Source organism: Dipodomys ordii, unplaced genomic scaffold (genome assembly GCF_000151885.1).
Source record: "Dipodomys ordii isolate 6190 unplaced genomic scaffold, Dord_2.0 Scaffold106, whole genome shotgun sequence".
Taxonomy (NCBI): domain Eukaryota; kingdom Metazoa; phylum Chordata; class Mammalia; order Rodentia; family Heteromyidae; genus Dipodomys; species Dipodomys ordii.
In genome coordinates, this window is record NW_012267322.1 from 2,437,888 (window position 1) to 2,458,107 (window position 20,220).

Genomic DNA, 20,220 nt, shown 5'->3' on the forward strand with positions numbered 1-20,220 from the left:
TACAGGGCCTGTCTCTGAAATCGCATCTTGTGTTCAGTTCCTCTTGGCCTGTTTGTGCTGCCACTGCTGGGGACAGGCTGATCACGGTCACCCATGTGAAGAGGGAGCAGCAGAGGTGTGGTAGCAGGAGAAGCAGGGGGCAGGAGGCCCAGAAGAGGCATGGCTGACACCAGCTTTGAAGTGGGGAGAGGCACACCCTTGTTTTGAGGAGCTCACATAGCAGTCGGAGTGTCAAGAGAGAAGAAGATAAAGCCAGGGTCCCCAGTCATGCTCTGGGAGGGTGTCCCTTGGGTCAGGCTGACTCCCCTCCACCCGCCCTCCCCCATCACAGTCTTAGGAGGTCCCTGCTTTTCAGACCTTCCCACTCTCCTAAGTTCCCTATGATCTTAGGAGGCCTGACATGAAGACAGAAGCGGAGCTGGTGGCTCACGTGGGTAACCCTAGCTACTCAGGAGGCTGAAAGCTGAGGATCATCATTCAAAGCCAGCCTGACCAGGAACTCTGTAAGACTCTTTTTTTTTAAATATATATTTTTATTGTACAGAGGGGTTACAGTTACATGAGTAAGGTAATGAGTACATTTCCTATCGAACATTATTACACCCTCCTTTGTTTTTCCCTACCATCCCTTCCCTCCCCACGTCCCCAACTTCTTCCTCCCGCCGCCCTGCCCCCCCAAGTTGTAAAGTTTGTTTTCAACATAGTGTCTTGTACATCTCATTGTTACAATGGGTCAACCTGTGTCCTTATTTCAGCATTTTGTTATTTCCCTTCCCCTCCCCAAATTAGAAAAATGTATATACAAGATGTAGGGCACCAGAATCAATTTAACCATCAAAAAGCTGGAAGTGTAGTTGTGGTTCGAGTGGTACAGCATAAGCCTTGAGTGAAATAAGAGCTCAGGGACAGGCACCCAAGCCTTGAGTTCAAGCCCCAGTACTGTCACACACACACACACACACACACACACACACACACACTGTTGGGGGGGGTGAGTCCTGAGCTTCTGTGCCTTGGTTCAACTCTGTGGTTTGAAATTGGAGCTCCAGGGCTGAGCCTGGGCCACGCCCTGCCCTGTCCCCCCCCAGGGGCAGATGGGAGGTAGAGAAAGGTGTCTTAGGCCATATCCTGGGCCACCTCACTGTCTGCGTAGTTCAGGGAGTCCCACGGAGGTGAAGAGCCCTGTCTGGGAGCGGCCCAGCCAGGACGAGGCTCTGTGCCAGCTTGTCTGCCTCTAATTGCTTATTAAGGATGCATTTACTCCTGCTTGGAGCAGCCGTCTTGGGGCTTCTAATGGAGTTTTTTGGTTCATATTTTATTATTATATTTTTTTTCAAGATTGTTCCAGTCTCAAGCTTCAAATTTCCATGAAGTCATTGGGGCTGGGAGCCTGGCCTGGCAGCTCCCCCCACTCCCGTGGAGGGCTCGTGGCTGGGAGAGGGGCCTTGCATAGCCCAGGCGAGCGTGCGGCGGAGCAGGAGCTGATCAGAGCAGAGTGCAGGGCCGGGCCTTGGCCCTGCCGCCTCCGGAGCAGGAAGTGGTGGGTCCCAGAGGTGACTCATGCTCCTTAGGTAGCCAGTGGAGGGAGCTGCACATGTGTGAGACTGGACGCCTCCAGACGGACAGGCAAGGCCCAGCCACCTCCCTACAGGAACTGAGCCCCATCCGGCTGCGGTGAGGCCCAGGAGAGCCAGGTAAAGTGGGGCTCAGGGATGAAGTGGCATGGCCCTTTGGCCTCCGCCTGAGGGGACAGGCCCGGCACCCCGGTGGGGTGGGAGAGAGGGAGCTACTCTGTCTGTGGGCCTGGCTGTGGCTGGACAGGCAGGGTGAGCGAGGAGTGAGGCTCTCCATCTCCTCCAGGGCAGACAGTTGGGAGGGGCGGCTGGGTGTCTGGGGAATGGAGACAACTGGCCACCAACTTTGCCAGCCAGCCAAAGTGCCGTTAGCACGGCCGCGCTGTGGCTCTCTTAGCATTCTGGGAACCACAGACGCTCAGATGACCACATTTCTTTTGAAGGTTGTAATTTTACATTTACAAGTGAGGCTTTTCTAACAGAAAGTAAAAAAAAAAAAACAAAACTGGAGAGGAAACTTATTTTCTAAAAGAAAAACAATAATACGTTAAAAAATTAGAATCCTACGAGAGTGAAGAGTGGGGTGTGACTAGGGATAGAGTATTTGCTGAACACATAGAGGCCTGGGTTCCATGCCTACTACCTCACGTAAGAGAAAACAATTTTTAAAAAAGAAGAAAGGAAAATCTTGGACGTGGCGCATGCCCAAGAGACAGAGGGCTATCATTCAGCCCAGGGTAGAGCAAGTGCCTCTTCCCCATGCTGCCTTGGGGCTCAGGAGCAGGGACTACAGGAGGGTGGCAGTGAGCCTGGCTGTGGGGCCAGGCCAGGCCTCAACCACAGGACTAAAAGCCACAGTGTGGGCTGGCTTTGCCTGCGAGACTGGTGTGACTGGTCACTGAGCCACAGGTAGATGTGGGTCCCAGAGCAGAGGCTGTGTTCCACTTGGGGCATGGGTGGGTCGGGGGCAGGGGGGGTCTTATCTGTATGTGGATGAACGCATTTAAAATCAAGGTGCTTGTGCACTGCTGTTGGACAGAGGCTGATGGGGAGACCTGAGCCCCAGGGCAGGAGCAGGGAGGGGCAGAATGAGGGGCTACAGGGAGCACTTTACCGCAGTGAGGAGGATGGCAAGTATCTTCCCATCTCTAGTGAACTTTGGTCTTCTGATTTTTCTTCTGTGGCTCTGGGTTCTAGGCGTGCATGGGGAGGGAGGCTGAGGGATTGTTCCAGACTCAGTGGTCTGGGCAGGGAAGTGGGAGTGTTGTGGAGTCGGAGTCTTAAGTGGGGTTTTGTCGGAAGAAGTGACTCACCAGTGTGAAGGTGACGGGCAGCCCGTAGGACCATCACCCCGAGAGGGGCCCGGCGCTCCCCTGACAGACTTTGGGGGAATGAAGTAGGCGGTGAACACGTGGCATGAGAGATGGGGGTAGGATGACGGGCCAAAGATGTTTCTCTTAAGGAAGAGCAGGGTCTCAGGGACCTGCACTCTTCTTTGTGGTTGGTGATGGCTGGATTGATCCCTTTCTGTTCTCCCTCGATGCGATAGGTGTCCCTCACCCCCAGTGAACAGGAGAGGTGAAGACCCGGGGGGGGGATGGGGACACTGCTTTGTCCTGGGTCACCAGGCCATGGGTGCACACTACAGTGTGCTGAGCCTCAGGGTTTGGGAACAGAGGGGTCAGGACGCCATGCCTTGCCTTCAGTGACGCTGGTGGGTCAGAGCTCAGAACAGGCTCTGGTTATGTGAGGGGAGGTGGTCTTCCCTGATGTGACCCTATCTCTGGGCCTGTGTGGTGGCGCAGGGTCTCTCACATGGCTGGGGCTTTCTTGGGTGTGTGGCCAGGCTCTGTTTGAACAGGGCCGTGGGTGATCATGCCATTGTGCATTGCTTGGGGTCATCCTGAATCACTGGCAAATCTGTCCCCAGGTTCTACTCCTCATCCTCTCCTGTGCTGAGATCCATTGTGCTGAGGGTTGGCCACATTTCCTTTCCTTTTGCCCAGGTACCAGAGCAGGGCTTAGCCTGGGCCTTTCAGGCAGCAGGCAGAGACCCACCTCACACCCTGTGTGGCTCGGGTGCAGAAGGGGGAAGCATTGCTTGGGCCAAACTGGACTGTGTAGCCCAGAGCTGTGAATGAGGCCACAGCAGGCCTGGGGCCTGGCCCACACCCCCAGGCAGAGCTGGATTCCACTGTATCTCACAGCTGTGCGCTGGGCTGCGTTGATGCCGTGTATCAGGTGGGCGGAAGGGTTGGCGAGGCAGTGCGGGCTGTGTGTCATTGTCACTACCGCAGGGCTCTGCTTGGCCTTGGTTGGGAGATGACAGTCCTGGGGGACCCTGGGAAATGAGGATGGGCAGTGCCAGGCTAGAGGCCTCTTGTTAGCCTGCATCCCTTAGCTTTCTGCTGCTGTTTCCTAATCTATAAAACAGCCAGTGCCAGGTGATTAACGAGGGTCCAATGCTTCCCAGGCATCTGAAACGAGGTGCTCTGGAGAAGCAAAGGCAGAAGCCCCTGCCACCTGGTGGTGGGGTCAGCCTATCAGCCCCTCTTCTTCCAGGGACCCCCTGTCCTGCCAAGGAGGGCAGCATGGAGCCCCCAGCTAGTCACAGCATCCAGTCAACTTGCCACTGCCCACTGGTTTCATAACTGCTTGATTATGGCTGAGCATTGCCCAACACTGGGCACAGACCCACTTGGCTGCAGCTGGTCATCCCCTGCTGTCCCTAGGAAGCCTTTCCGGAAAAGACTAGACAGTGGGAGGAGAGCCTGGACCAGGAGCTCCATCCTAGATGGTCTTTCTCCCCTTAGGACACCTGGGGCCATATTTTCTTGCAGTCACTTGCTCTTCTCAGGCATTTCCTGAGCACAGAAACTCAATTGGACCCTGGGGTCAGGCTAGGCTGGGGATAGCTACGCTGGGCCTGGGAGATGAGGTGGTTGGCCATGACACTCCCCAGGTGATATGACCCCTTCTTCTGGCTTCTGAGGCCCAGAATTGCCCCTCCCCCTTGCTTCTCTACGGCTGTTCCTGGACCATCCCTAGGACTTGTCGCCAGATAGACCCAGTGCTCCCCTGGCCTCCTACCGGGTACCTACCTGGTATCCTACCTGCCTGGTCTGGGCTGTCCCCATAGGTACCCTATTGACCCAGAGAAGGGGGCTCAATTGCATCTGCTTCTGAGACAGCTGCTGGAAAGCCGCCTTTGGCTTTGCTGTGAGCTCCTGCTGCTGCTTTCTGGCTCCTCTTGAAGGACTTCCCTGCCTCTGTGCCTAAGGAAAAGGGAGGCACAGGGAGACCTCTGCTGAAGTCACCCCTGATTTGTGGCATATTTCCTGGCCCCCACTTGGGGCCTGGGGTCAGTGTGCGTTTTTCTGGTTGGAGCTATGGGGAAGTGCTATCCACAGGCATGTCCCCTGCTCTTGGGGCCTAGGTTTTGTCCCTGGGAGCTGTGGTCTTTGTCTTCTGGCCTCAGTTCTCCCCACTTCTGGAGCAGCCACCCTGGCTCTACCTCTTCCTAATTATGAGGATCGTGTTCTGCCTTCCCTGCCTGCCCCACCTGCCCAGGCCTCCCACCCTCTCCCGGGGTCTGGCAGAAGGGAAGGATGAGCCCTGTGAAGTCACTGCAGGTACCAGTCTCACACAGGCCTGGGCTGCAGGGAGGCTGCTGCTTCTGAAACATCTAGACTCCCCTGAGCCCAGAGAGGCGCAGTCCCTTCCGCATCCCACCCCTGACCGCTCCCCAGCCAGATTTCTGGTAGGGAGTGAAGGAGGAGAAGATCAGCTTTGGGGTCTGACAGGAAGTAACACTGCGACTCATGGCCCTTGAAGTGTGTCCTTTTCCCATTAAGATTTCTCAGGGTGTTTGGAGCCAACTGACATGGCCCTCACTGGTCACACTGCTTGTGTGCCAGCCTCTGTATGAAGCCCTGGAGTGTGGGTACCGTGGGCAGCCATTCCTTTGTCTAGAGACTGAACCCAGAGAAGTAAGGAATCTGCTTCTCAGCATAGAGCTGAGATGCACGGCCTGCTGTGCAGACTTGGGCTCACTGCCCCCTGGCTGACCCTGAGATTTCCTTTCTTCTTTTCTTTTCTTTCTTTCCATCTTTTTTCTTCTTTTTCCTTCCTTCCTTCCTTCCTTCCTTTCTTCCTTCCTTCCTTCCTTCCTTCCTTCTTTCCTTCCTTCCTTGCCCCTCTCTCTTTCTTTCTCTTTCTCTCTCTCTTTCTTTCTTTGACATGGGGCTTGAACTCAGGGCTTGGGTGCTATCCCTGAGCTCTTTTGCTCAAGGCTAGCACTCTACCATTTTGAGGCACAGGTTCACTTCCAGTTTTCTGGTGGTTAATTGGAGATAAGAGTCTCAGGGAGCCAGGTGTTGGTGGCTCATGCCTGTAATCCTAGCTACTCAGGAGAATGAGAACTGAGGATCTCAGTTTGAAGCCAGCCAAGGAAGGAAAGTCTGTGAGACTCTTATCTTCAATTCAACACTAGAAAACTAGAAGGAGAGCTGTGGTTAAAAGTGGCAGAGTACTATCCTTGAGTGACAAAGCACAGGGACAGTGCCTAGGTCCTGAGTTCAAGCTCCAAGGGTAACAAAAAAGAAAGAAAGAAAGAAAGAAAGAAAGAAAGAAAGAAAGAAAGAAAGAAAGAAAGAAAGAAAGAAAGAAAAGAAGGAAAGAAAGAAGGAAGGAAAGAAAGAAAGAAAGAAAAGAAGGAAAGAAAGAAGGAAGGAAGGAAGGAAAGAAAGAAAGAAAAAAAGGAAAGAAGAGCCATTTCCAGCTAGGGCTGGCTTTGAACCTCAATCCTCAGATCTCAACCTCCTGAGTAGCTAGGATTATAGACATGAGCCACCAGTGCCCGGCTTTTCCTTTTTTACCACCCCAGCATGCATCACCCAGGCCCTCAGGTCTGTTCTGCTTATGGGGCTTCAGCTCCTCCCCCTGAGCTTGCCAGGAGCCAAGAGAGCCCTTGTGGGGTCTGAGGCACTAAGCTGTGTGTGGGGATGGAAGACCTGCCTGTGCAGTGCTGTTTGTTTTGTGGCAACTGGTAGAATAGAGGACAGGAGGAGAGGGGCTTTGTGCTCACCATGCAGGTGGGAAACTGAGTCCCCAGAAGCAAATGGCCTGCCAAAATGTGGGCTGCCAGGAGTGGGCTGGGGCATGGAGCAGCCCGGCTGGAGGAGATGGCGCAGAAGCGTGCCAGGAGCTTATGGTGAGGGGGTAGGCAGTGGTTTTAGGAGGCAGGGCTGGGGATGGAAGGGCGGGGCTTATTTGGGGAAGTGAACTAGGTCAAACCCTGTAGCCATCAAGAAGCCCAGCGGCTGTGAGGAGTGTCTGGCCAGGGGTGAGCACTACAGGGGCTTAGTGTTTTGGGGGGTCCCTGACAGGTGTGGAGAGCCCTAGGGAACAATCCTGAGGGAAGGTCTGGTTTTAGGGGCAGAGGTTCCTGGGCACTGAGCTGAATGGCACGTCCTCTGTGCCCAGCCCATAGCTGGGCCGTGGAAGGTTGGAGTTTGGAAGGTGAAGGACCAGGAGTATGCTCAGGCTTCAGGGAACCACCGTGGGGGAGCCTGCCTTCCTCTGCCTGGGTGCAGTTCCGGAAGCTGCTGTAGCTTGGGGTGTGGGGCTCTTCCGGCTCTCAGCCTGGCCTCCTGGGGCAGCCCCTGCCCCCACAGGCACATGCCCCAGGGGGCTTCACGACAGCTCAGGAAGGATCTCTGTGTCTTGGATTAGAGGTGAATCGGATGGCTTGGGCTAGCTGGTAATTGGATGGCTTGGGCTAGCTGGTAATTGGATGGCTTGGGCTAGCTGGTGACTCTGGCTTGCTGATGGGGCACCTCACTGGGCTTCCTGCTTGGGGACCCTAGAGGAACCAGGCCCAGACACAGGGGCTGATCTGGCTAGGTCACAGTCCTGGGAAGAGGTCGAGCTGAATTCGTGCCTTGGGTCTGCCATTGGGCACAGGGTCCACCGGTGGACCCTGTCTGTGGTGGCAGGGACACTCATGTATGGTATGGGAGAAACAGGAAATGACACCAGAGCCATTTTCCCTTGTTGGTACTGGGCATTGTCTTCTAGCTTGCCCCCCCCCCCTCCCAGAGCAGGTGGCTTCCCTACCCAGGAACTGCCCAGGGTCTGGGGTGGAACAGTAGAGCCCAAGTCTCTTCCCTCAACTTCTCTCCCTCCCTCCACAAGGCTGGTCCCTGGTCTATAGCAGGTGAACATCCTGTGTGCCTTTCTGACCCAGTGTCAGCTGGAGTGGGGGGGGGGGGCTCCAGCCTGGGGATGCTCCTCAGATTGTCTGAAAGGGGAGGGGTTAGTAGAACCTCAGCTGCCCAAGGGGACTTCTAGGGGCAGGAGCTCCAAAGCTGCCCTTAGAGACACCTAAGACAACCCTTCCTGAAGGAAGGGAACCAAAACAATGGTGAGGTGTTTAGCTGTGTTGAATTGTACAGATTGCTTTCCGGGAGGACTTGTCAGAGCCTTTACTTATTTGTATGCACCATCTAGAGGGGAAGAGGAGAAGATGGAGCCCAGCACCAGCTGTAGTCAGGACCACTGTGGATGTATGTGTGTGGGCGGAGCTCACTGTAAGAGCTGCAGATAGGTGGTTAAGAGAGAGGCTGGACCTCAGAGAGGCTAAAGCCGGGGTGCTTCCCCAGGTGAGCTTTGCACCAGCAAGTGAGGATCCAAGACTGGCTGGGCCAGGGAGAGAGCTGGAGACTGGAGACTGGAGACTGCCCACCTGCTGAGCATGCCCAGAGGGCTTAGGTGGCTTTCCATCTCTCAGGGTACCTGTGCTGCCTAGGTACTGCCTGTGAGCTCCCCCCTGCTCAGACCAGCACCCTTACTACCTGACCACAGCCTGGCTGCTGCTCGGGGCTTTGGAGCTCTGCTGATGTAGAGGCTGCTGCTGTGTAAGCCAGGAGCCAGGTCACTCAATTGACTAGGGGTGAGCTTCCCAGCAGGGCCATGGCTCCTGGCAGGGGTGAGGTGGAAAGTGCCAGTTCCAGGCCCACTCACTCCTGTCCACTTGATGAGAATAGGTGCCACCCGCCCACTCCAGCTGTGGGTACTGTGTGCCTGATGCAGCTCAGCACCCAGCTTGAGTGACCCCATAAAGCCCTTGCAGAGAGGCCTGGGTGGTAAGATCCCTGGTCTCCTTCAGGAAACAGACATAGCAGTCTGAAGCTTAGACCTGATCATTTGTTGTTGTTTTTTTTTAATTAAGAATTTCTTAATTGTGAGGGGTGGCTCATGCATATAATCCTAGCTATTCAGAGAGAGAGATCTGAGGATTCCCATTCAAAGCCATCCTAGGCAGACAAATCCTTGAGACGCTTATCTCCAATTTATCCAATGGAAAGCAAGAAGTGGGGATGTGGGTCAAGTGGTCAATTGCTGCCTTGAAGGAAAAAGCCCCGAAGTTAAACCCCAGTTCTGCTTCCCACACCTTCCCCTACCCCCAAATGATTTCTTCATTGTGCAAGCAATGTGACAATAGAAATAGAAACTGAAAATGAGAAGGGGGATTTAGCCATTCCATGAAAATAAGCCTTGTTTGTCAGCGTGCTCATCAAAGTCTTATCTGTGCAGCATTACTTGGTCCATATGGGTTTTTATTCCCTCGTAAGGATGTAGTATATAGTAAGGTGCTCTGTAATTAAAACAGATTTTGACCGGTAGACACACAGTTTTCAGCCATTTTCTGTCGTGAGTCACCCTGGCTGGATGTGGCTGCACCCATGTGAGGGTTAGTAGGGAAAATTGTGTGAAGCTGATTTGGTAAGTCAAAGATGTGCATGTTGTTAGTGACTTCCTGCCTTCCGGGGGGTCTTGCTGACTCATCCCTGTCTACCCAGGAGTCTAGGGCCTGCTTCTAACATAGAAATGCACGCTGACATTAAGAAATGCACAGATCGGGCTGGGAAGGTGGCTCAGTGGTAGAGGGCTTGCCTTGCATGCCTGAGGCCCTGGGCTCGATTCCTCAGCACCACATAAGCAAAAAGAAAAAAGCCGGAAGTGGCGCTGTGGCTCAAGTAGTAGAGCACTAGCCTTGAGCTGAAGAGCTGAGGGACAGTGCCCAGGCCCAGAGTTCAGGCCCCATGACCGGACCCAAAAAAAAAAAAAAAAAAAAGAATCTCATGGACTTCTTTGCCTGGGCTGGCTTTGAGCTGTGATTCTTAGATCTTAGCCTCGTGAATAGCTAGGATTATAGGCATGAGCCACACTGGTGCCAGGCTTATGTTTTATTTTAAGGGAGAGATGTAAAATATACCCCTAGAACTCTCCCTTAGGGGCAGGGGGACCCCCTATCTTTCCCCTTCCATCTGTCTTGAGTCCTCATGCTTTTCACAAAGTTGGCCTGGAGCTGGGCCTCAGAGGTCTGCAACACTGCTCCTTGGCAAGAGGGGAAACCGAGGCCCAGGTCTAGCAAGAGGCTCATCCAGGTTTACAGAGCAGGCTGCTGACTGGCACCTAGGCTTCTTAACCCAAGACTATAGTCCCTGGGGTCTGAGGTCAGCTGGCTAGCTGTGCTAGCTTGGGGCTTGGCAGGCTACCTTCACGAGATGGAGAGATGGTAGAGGTCCTGGGGAACCTGCTGCTGTCACCTCTGTCCAGGTTGGACTCTTCAGCTGGGCTCTGACCTCACTGGCTTCGTCCAGCCTGCTGGGTACTGAGCCTTCTTCTCTGGGTTCATACACTGCTTTGTCCTGCAAGCTCACGCATCATGACTTTGCAGACCCCATGGCCATCTGCACCCTAGTCTGTGGATGAGAAAAATGGGGTTGACTGTGAGGTGACACTAACACTTCTGTGGCCAGTGGTGCAGGGCTGGGTGGTTCCATGCTCCTCCCCGATCCTGTGTGCCCAGGCCTGCCCTTGCTCTCCTCTTGTGCCCACAGATACTCCCACCTCCTGACCTCCTCAGGCCCTGCTTGCCTCCCTGCCTCCCTACCCACCTGCTTTCCCTCATAGACCCTTCTCAAGGCTACTTGCAGGGACAGCCTAGGGAGGAGGTACTGGGGATCTGATCCATGGCTGCCAGACATGAGTCTGGAGCAGGAATGAGCCAAGTCCTGCAAAGACCAAGGCCTGTAGGGCTGCAGACACTGGGCAGGCTGTGGAGGGAGGCACCAGAGAAGAGGCCAGCAGGACTGGCATCCTTGGTCCCTCCAGAGTACCCCAGGGCTGTCTCCTTCCTGCACAAAGCTCGGGGGCTCCCATGGGAGATGCCATGAATTGAGACTGTCTTAACAGACAGAGGGGTCCTGCCTAGACAGAGTGTGCCCCAATGCTCACAAACCGCCTGTGCCTGGGAAATGTGTGTTTCATGTGGGTTGGGCCTGCAGCTGAGAGGCTGAGAAGACCCTGTGAGGCCTCTCTCTCCCCTCCCTTCCTTCCCCACCCTTCCCTTTCCCTTCTGTCCTCTCCCCTCTCCTTTCCTCTGTCTGTAGGCCTTTGAGTCCCCATTTCCCTTTTCTGTGGAGGTCACCAGAGCCCAGGCCCTCAACAGCTCTGGTGCCTGCTGGGTTTGGCCAGAGGAAACCAGACTGGATCTCATGCACTGGTTAAGGGAGGAAGTGGGTGCTCTGTCCCATCTGTGATTGGCGGGGGGGTGTTCTGGAATCACTTCCAAGCCAGCCACTTCTACTGGGCCCTCGGAACACCTGGGGAGAGCCCTGCCGTGGCTCTACGCAGCCCCATCTTGCCCACGCAGCTCCTGCTGGGGCACCTGGCTGCCATCTGCAGGTGTTCAGAGACTCACTGCAGGTCTACCTGGAGGTAACAAACTGATCTCCTGCTGGGGAGGCAGGAAAGGGGGAGGGAGGTGGGAGTTGGCTTCCAGAGAGGAGGCCTCCAGGACGGGGGTAGGGACCTTGTCCTGCAGGGCAGAGGAGCCCAGATGGGGTCCCTAGTCCCCCACTCCCTTGGTCTGGGCCTTGTTGGGAAAAAGCTTTGAGATGGCCGCACTCTGAGGTGACCAAGGACGACCCGGTGGCCCCAGCTCCTAGCCTGTGACCTCTCCGTGTCTTCGTTCCCATACCCATGAAGTGGGAGGGCCGTCCACCCTACAGGTGGGGTGCAGATTTAGAGGAATTCACAGACCAGGCACTGGTTGGAGCTCAGCAGGTCTGACTATGGCCCAGTCGCAGCACTGGAGGCAGCAGGAAGGCCAGGCCCACACACTGCTTGTTGGGATTCCTGACCCCAAGCTCCCTAACTTCCTCCAGGGGGGATTTTGGGGGCCATTGGGAAGAATGTGATCCCCTTGTGTCCCCTCACTTCTACATCCTGGGTTTTCTTCTTCTCTGCAGCCCCAGGTCTTCTGTGGCCTGGCCAGGCCTAGGCTCCATGATAGAAATGTAAGTGGGGTAGGGGAGAAGGTACCTCTAACTGTGCCTGCAGGAGCTACGCTAAATGGCTAAGTAGAGCTCCCCCCACCTCCCACGTAGCCCTGGAGGACTCTGAGGTCTACTTGGATGTAAACACTGAATCAGAAAGCTCAGAATGGATCTTGGGACTTTGCAAGCGATAGAAATGAAGGCTGGCTCGAGCTGAGACTGACTGTTCTGAGTGTCTGCACTATCCTTGGGTTGCCTGTGCTTCAGGCACAGTTGGATCCAGCTCCCTAGAGGTGTTAGTCAGGCCTGTGTCTCTGGTTCTCCCCAGTGACTTCATTTTCAGGCAGACTGCCATCATCTTACCTTCCTTTCCCCCAGGTTAGCAACTATTCCAAAGAGGATTATCACAGAAATGGTTTTGGTGACTGGGCTTGGAATGGATTGTGGTGACTTAACCAGACCTGGCTTCTAGGACCCCTGGGGATCCAGAGTTTCCCAGCAGAAGTGGGCAGCATCCTCCTCCTTATTTGAACAACCGTGGGCTGCTCTCCTATGAAAACTAAGCCTGCCGGCCCTGCTCTGCCAGCAGGTTGTCGTGAGGTATGGATGGAAGCCAGGAGCCAGGACGCCAACTTCTGGTCTACCCAGGAGGCTTTGGAGTTTTAGATGGGAGCCAGAGGTGGTCCCCCTGCAGCAGAGAAGAGGAGGGGGCTTGAGGAAGGAAGGACTTACAACTGGAAGCTGTGCCCAGGGATGGAGGAGCCTTCCAATGGGGTGATGAGCCCCATACCAGGTGCGCAAGTTGAGACCAGCTGGTGGTAGAGAGGGCACACAGTGTGTATGCAGGCCCTTCCTGGTTGCAGCTGAGGGAGCGGCTGGAAGACCTGGTGATTGTCAGAGGGGCCTCTGCACCACTGCACCTGCCCCATGGGGGTCGCTAAGCTGACTACTGGGTTGCAGCTGGCTTCAGGGGCGCCAGTGCCATGGACTCCCGGGCTGTCTCCAGCAGTGGATGCAAGATCTTCCCTCCCAGCCAGCCCTACCTTGCATTTCCAGGCCATTGCAGGAGCTGGAGGAGATCCCTGGATGGCTGAATTTCTGTGTCCAGTGTAGCACCACCCTCTCCCGCCCCATCTACTTCTCTTCCCCCTTCCCCTTCCCCATTGCCCAGGAAGTGGCCTAATTAGGTTCCTGCTAGGAGTGTTTACTGGCCACGGGCTCTCAAGAGCCTCTCAGTGGCTCCTGCCTCCATGCTGGCTTGGCTGGGCTGTGTATGTCCCAGCATCTGGAACAGACACTGGGTGTGTGCGTGTGTGTGCGTGTGTGTGTGTGTGTGTGTGTGTGTGTGCCTTGCCTTGCATGCATGCTCCTGTAAACCTCTGGATCTGGTCTTAGGCTTTGCCTGGAGAGACATTCAGGCCCCCTGTGCTGTAATGTTTATTGTTGTGTGGGACGTGTGTGTGTGTGTGTGTGTGTGTGTGTGTGTGTGTGTGTGTGTGTGTGTGTGAGTGTGCGCGCGCACGTGCAGGCAGGCACTCTGCTGTCTGGGTTGGTCTGGTCCCTGGGTTGACAGTGGGGAAGGCTGGGCCTCTGGGCTGTGGTTTGGGAGCTGGCAGGTTCAAGTTGGAATCCTAACCCTTGACCAAGTGACTCAGACTATGTGATATGGGGCTCAGCTGTGATATCTGTACTCAGCTCTGCATCTGTGAAAGGGCCGGCCTCCTTGAATGCAGATGAGTGGGAATGTGTGTGTAGATAACCTGGGGTGTTGTGGTTAGTTGTGAGCTATTTAAGGGTGCCCTGGCTTGGGTGCTGCTAGGGGTAGCGATCTTATCTTGTTTTGCAAGACCCATAGCTCAGGGTTAGATGTATTTAGCTGGTGCTCAGTTATGCCTCTTGTGGAATGAAGACTGATAGGATTTAGAGGTGGCAAATTGCTGGACTGTACCACTTAAAAAAAAGGGGTGACACTGTCCAAAAAGAAATGTACTCATTACCTGACTTAAATAACTGTAATCCCTGGGTAAATAGCCTTTATAATAACAATTTAAAAAACTCTTAAAATTAGCTGTCAATGTTTACAAATCACTGTTTTGTCATAGAAACCAGTTCTGTAGCTGTCTGAATGCTTTGTGCCCATGGGCCACCCTGGCCTGAGTCTGAATGGTCACCTGTGCTACCACAGGTTCCATGGCTTATGGACCTCTACAGGCACAGGAGCCACAGCCCAGGGAACACAGCTGAATCTTCCCATCTGTCCCTGGGTTTGTGGGCTTATGGAATAGAGTCTGTGGGGATCTCCTATATCCAAGATGGCTCAGGGGCCACAAATGGGGGGCTGCTCAGCCTCAGGGTCTCTGGATATCCTCTTTATTTTCCTCTTTTATTGTGCTAGTACTGGGGCTTGAACTCAGGACGTGGGCACTGAATATTTATTTATTTAGCCCATTCTGGGGCTTGAACTCAGGTCCTAGACACGATTCCTGAGCTGCTTTCGTTCAAGGCCAGCGAGCCATTGCTCTTTTGCCATTGAAGATTTTGAGTTCCCCTGACCCCTTTCTAGCTTTTTTTTTTGAGGTCCAGACTGATGGCTATTTGTGTCCCTTTGACTTCCCTGAGCCTTCCCATATCTCATAGCCTGCCTGCTCTCTGCAATCCCAGGCAGGCCTGGAGGAGATTGGCCTCCAGGGCTGTTCCCTTAACACAGATCACCTCCTGGAAATATGGCAATGTGCAGGCCCAGCTGCTGTGTCTAGGGACCACATGGTTTTGGTCATTCTCACCTCTCGGTGATTGGAGAGTGAGAACCAGCCTTGCAGGAGTAGGCATGGCAGGGGTGTTGAGTCACAGGTGTGATTAACAAGCCTTTTAAGAATACATGGTAAGCTGGGTGCTGGTGGCTGATGCCTGTAATCCTAATTACTCAGGAGGCAGAGATCTGAGGATCACAGTTCAAAGCCAGCCTGGGCAGGGACATCCGTGAGACTCTTATCTCCAATTAACCACCAGAAAACTGGATGTAAAGCTATGGCTCAAAGTGGTAGAGCATTAGCCTTGAGTAAAAGAGCTCAGACATGGCACCCAGGCCCTGAGGTCAAGCCCCATGACTGATAAAAAATAAATAAATAAAATTAATTAATTAAAAAGTATAAAATGGTGCTGGGAAGAGAGGGAGCCCATTTGGCTGAGTTTCATAAGCCTGGAATATGCTTCCAGTGAAATGAGGAAGGTAAGAGAAAAGAAGGTAAAGAAAGGAAAGGGAAAAGAAGGGAAGGGAAGAGAAGCTTCTGTTGTCTGAAACTTCCTTTTCTTATAAACTTTTTGAATTTATGTCAGTGAATCCTTTTAAGAAAATACAAGGCTGGGTGTGGTGGCTTATGCTTGTAATCCCAGCTGCATGGGAGACAGGTTAGAAGATCATTGTCTGAGGCTGGCCTGGGGGGAAAAAATGCCAGGCTCAACCTGAAAAAATAACTAGAGCAAAAGCGGAATAGAGTAGGGCTGACACTATCCCAGCCTAGCAAGCACAAGGTCCTGATGCTGAGTAAAAGAAAATACAGTCTCCTGAGGAGGAGTTACATAACACAGATGTGGAGATGCTCTGGTTGAAGTGGGCATGGGGCTGAGCCTAGGCCCCTCAGCCTTCCTGGCTTATCTGGGACCTGTGGCTAGCCCCAAATCCCTGGAGCGGCCGGGCTCCATCAAGAGCTGAAGGCACAAGACTCAAAGAGACATCCCAGGAAGCCAGTGAGTGGAACAGTCTGGATGCTGACCTCCACCAGGCTTACCCGATTGCTATGGGGGCTGTTCCGCTGAAATAAATGAACACTGTTGGATAATTAGGTCTCCATGTGGAAAAAGAAATGAACTTCGAGTCCTACCTCACAGCACACACAACACATTACCTGCATTGTTTTTGTTTTTGTTTTTTTTGGGTGGATGGCGGGGAGGGGGGATTGGGGGAGGGGAGTAACACGTCAGACTTCCACAGTAGTGGTGAGCACATGGGGCTCAGCAGAAATGCTGTGTCTGTCTACACAGCCTGCTGCAGTAGCAGCCAGCCAGGTGTGGCTCTGGACCCTTGCAGAATGGCTTGTGTAACTAACTGAGGGCCTGGATTTTTTGTCTGTCTGTCTGTCTGTCTATCATCTTTAGGCAGAATCTTGCTATGCATCTTAGGCTGGCTTTGAACTTATAACCCTCCAACTTCAGCCTCTCAAAAATTGGGATTGTAGTTGTGTGCCATGTTAGTAGTTTATTGTTTGCTTTTGTTTTGCCAGTCCTGGGGCTTGAACTCCTGGGGCTTGAACTCAGGGCCTGGACATTATGCCTGAGCTTTTTTTTTCTCCCCTCAAGGATAGTGCTCTACCACTTGAGCCACAGCTCCACTGCCAGCTTTTTGGTGATTAATTGGAAATAAGAGTTTCATGCTCTTTCCTACCTGGGCTGGCTTTGAACCACGATCCTCAGATATCAGCCTCCTGAGTAGCTATGGTTACAGATAGTAGTTGTAGTTTTATTTTAAAATTTTTCTATGGTGCTAATTGGGTTTGAGCTCAGTGACTCACATTTGCTAGGCAGGTGGTCTACCACTTGAACACTTTCTGATTTAGGTAAATGTCAGGTAGGGCCTGACAATTGCTGGAGACTCGCTTTGGATCACTATTCTCTTACCACTGTCTCCCTTGTAGCTGAGATCACAGGTGAACTACTATGCCTGGCCTACTGGTGGAGATGGGTCTTGCTAAACTTTTTTTCCCAGAATGGCCTCATTCTCTACCTTTGTAGCAACTGGGATTACAGGCATCCATACCTGACCTACATAGTTCATTTTTGTGTTCTTAAGTCCTGTTAGTTTTGTCGTATCACCTAACAGTTTGGATTTAGCATCCACTTATCAGGGAGACCATGTACCGTTTGTCTCTTCGCTCTTGGCTTACCTCGTACATAGTTCATTTTTAATGAATTTGAATTAACTTGTAAATAGCCACACATGGATAATGTCTTCCTTAAGGATTACTGTAATTCTAGAAAGGCCTCTCTTGGCCCTGCTCTCCTCCTCATGACAACTCTGCTATGGCTTGGCTGGTTGTCATTAAATCTGCTTTGTCTCCACAGAGCTAAGGATTTCTTGTGTCTGGTCAGCCCATCCTGGATGCCTGGGAAGATGTCGGTGGTGCAGTGAATGCAGCCTGGTGGCTGGAGAGTGCAGCTGTATTGCCCATGGAGCTGCAGGCCCCGGAGGCCTCCGCCCAGCTCTTTTTACCAGCTCTGGAGAGGCCAGAGGCTTAGACTCAGAGAGGAGAGTATTGTGGACAGATGCCCCCACACTGTGGGAGCTCCTGAGCTAGTTGGTGAGCCAGGGCTCTGGAGAGGAAGATGCCAGCCAAGGGGCGCTACTTCCTTAATGAGGGAGAAGAGGGTCCTGACCAGGCGGCACTCTATGAGAAGTATCGCCTCACCAGCCAGCACAGACCGCTGTTGCTGGTGCTGCTGGTGGTGGCCGTTGCTGCCTGCATTGCACTCATCGCCATCACCTTCAGCCACAAGGTAAGTCCCTGGGCAGCATCAGGCTGCACATGGGTGGGGACACTGTTCTTCAGAGCTCAGGCCAGCTGTTATTTTTCCCAGCATCTTAGATGTCTCCTCTTGAAATGCTCTACAGAGTTCAGGTTGCCAGAAGATAGGTCAGTGTGAAATGAATTTAAAGTCTGGAGAGGTTTTAGGTATTGCATTCATTGGGCCAAATAAACTGTCCTTCCATTTACCACCATGCGATTTGGTCTACTACAGACCTGAGTTCAGGGAAAGATGGCTTGTGTATCTGTCACTCTTCCATACTTCCCACACTATGGCAGACATCAGTAATCAATACCTGCACTTTTGAGCCTATCTCAGAATTCTTCGCACAGCTTCCACCATGCTCTCTGATCTTGGCTTGGCACTTGCCTCGCTGCAGCCACTAGCTGGGTGCGGCTATTCAGCCCTTGGCATATGACATATGACTGCGTGCCTACAATTTAAATTTTCTTATTGGTATACATTTGATTAGAGAACTATGGAAGAAAATAGATTGTAGAAAATTAATCTGTGTCAAATGGCTGGAGCCCTTCAGGGGTCACTCCCCAGATCAGCCTCTCTCCTCCTGGGGGTTTTGGGGCCCTAGGGACTCTGGGTGCAGTGCCAGTTTTGGGACCTCTTCCTAGCCCCTCCCATCGCCCTCTGTGCCCTTGTTTGAGCACCTGCCTGCCTTCATCCCTCCTTCTGGAAGAATCGGTTGCAACCTCTTCTTCTCCAGGTGCTTTCTGAGACTTTGCCTAAGAGGAGGCCCTGACTACTGTCACCTGCAGGTGCACACAGAGCCCAGCTCTGCCTCCTAGGGCCATGATATCCTAGGGTAGGGTGAGGAGGGTGCTAGGCTTCTGAGGAGACTGGTAAGGGTAGCCCTAGTGGAGCCTCACAGCCCTGAGGTTAGGGGAAGCAGAGGCACCAGAAGTGGGGCTGGGCAGGCTTCCTGGAAAGCTAGCACCTGGGACAGAGGCCAGGCATTCAGTATCTGTTTGTTCCACCAGGACTCCTCTGGACACCAGGCCGTCCTGGGCACAGCATTCTTCACACTCATGGTGTTCACAGCTCTCTATGTGCTGGTGTACATTGAGTGCCTTGTGCAGCGATGGCTGTGGGCCCTGGCACTGCTCACCTGGGCCTGCTTCATGATGCTGGGCTATGTGCTGGTGTGGGACTCCTGGAAGAGGACAGCCTGTGCGTGGGAGCAGGTAACAGGGTGGGACCTGCTCTGACATGGGGAGCAGACCTATGCTCACCCGTGGCTGTGGCTCTGGGTCATGGCTCCGGGAGGAGGATAGGCCCCAGGCTTCTTTGGCCCTACCATTCTCTCTGTTGATGGGGCTAAAGTGGGAGCAACCCACTTCTGGCTGGAATGACTCTTCTATATCTATATCTATATATATTGTGCTAGTCCTGGGGCTTGAATGCAGGGCTTAAGTGCTATCCCTGAGCTTTTTTGTTCAAGGCTAATGTTCTACCACTTGAGCCACGGCTCTGCTGCCAGCTTTTTGGAGTTTAATTGGAGCGAGGAGCCTCACAGGCTTTCCTGCCTGGGCTGCCTTTGAACTGTGGTCCTTAGATCTCAGCCTCCTGAGTCTGTCGTATTACAGGTGTGAGCCACTGGTTGAACCCTGGCTGGCTGGGGTGTTTTTGAGTGGCCCCCTGTAGAGATGACAGAAGGCACAAAGGCACCAAATGGCTCCTGTGCCCAGAAGGGCTGAAGGCCAGGCATGCTGGTCCTAGAGCTCCAGGAGAAGCAGCTGCGTTCTCACCCATGCTTCTCCCCCTCAGCTGAGGACAGGCCTGTTCTTTTCTTTTTTGGTCTGCGACCAGGACTTGAACTCTATGCCTGACACTTTTGCTAACTGGGCTTGGCTAACTGGGCCATGCCTCTATCCCCAAGAGCCTGTTCTCAGTCTACTTGAGACCCAGGCTGTGTCTCCCTGGCCTGGTGGCCATTGTGGTCAAGGGTGCTACACTGTGTTCCTGGGCCGGTGGCTGTGTGGGGCAAAGCTCTTGAAACACGCAGACTGCAGGCTATTGGGGGGAGTGGCGCTGCCCTGGAAGGGGAGGATACAGGGGAGAAGGGAAGACGGCAGCAGTGGGAGGTAGCGTGTCTCCATCCCACCAGGGATGATCCTCCCTGAGTCATAGGCGCATGGCATCTTGCTCCTGGGGGCTCAGCTCCAGCAGGTAGTGGTGGTGGATATTGTGGCCTAGGCTGTCTTGTGGAGAGGGGCACCCTGCGCACAGAGGGCCTGGGTGGGGGCTGTCCCATAGTTCAGCTTTGGTTGTGCCCCAGGTAGTGTGGCCAACTCCAGCCTCTTGGCCCGTTGTCCCTAGGTGCCCTTCTTCCTGTTTATCATCTTTGTGGGGTATACGCTGTTGCCCCTCAGCATGCGGGGCGCCATCACCGTGGGGGTGCTTTCCTCTGCCTCCCACCTCCTGGTGTTCGGTGCTCTGATGGGAATCTTCACGAAGCCCTTCGTCCAGGTGGGGCTGCAGGTAAGTGGTTTGCTGGGGACAGCTTAAGGCCTCTGAGGAGGGCATGGGTTACCAGGGTAAACTGGGTCCAGAGTCCTCAGTGCTGGCCTTCACTCTGCTGGCGGGGTGTTTCTGTGACCCCCAGACCCTACCTGCTGGGTCAGTGCATTGTCATGGCAGGGGGTCCTGCTCCCCAGGCTGGGTCAGGGTGTGGGATGTCCTGGGCTGGGTCTGTGCCTTTGTGTTGA

The 20,220-nt window shown here is 53.7% G+C and overlaps 1 protein-coding gene across 9 annotated transcripts in view; it reads left to right on the forward strand.

Moving 5' to 3' along the window:
- The first annotated feature begins 1,632 nt into the window (after positions 1 to 1,632).
- Positions 1,633 to 20,220, forward strand: part of Adcy7 (adenylate cyclase 7) — a 36,758-nt gene continuing 18,170 nt past the window's right edge. For 7 of the 9 annotated variants that reach the window (XR_001175504.1, XR_001175505.1, XM_013027926.1 and 4 more), the window contains exons 1-4: positions 6,884 to 6,918; positions 17,039 to 17,470; positions 18,493 to 18,696; positions 19,832 to 19,993. Coding sequence is in view for 7 of the 9 variants with exons in the window: in XM_013027926.1 (XP_012883380.1) it covers positions 17,300 to 17,470; positions 18,493 to 18,696; positions 19,832 to 19,993 (537 nt within the window). In the remaining 2 variants the exon portion in view is untranslated. Of the gene's footprint in view, positions 1,695 to 6,883; positions 6,919 to 7,228; positions 7,310 to 17,038; positions 17,471 to 18,492; positions 18,697 to 19,831; positions 19,994 to 20,220 lie in introns of those variants that run through there. The other 2 variants (XM_013027927.1, XM_013027928.1) reach the window with 2 other exon arrangements.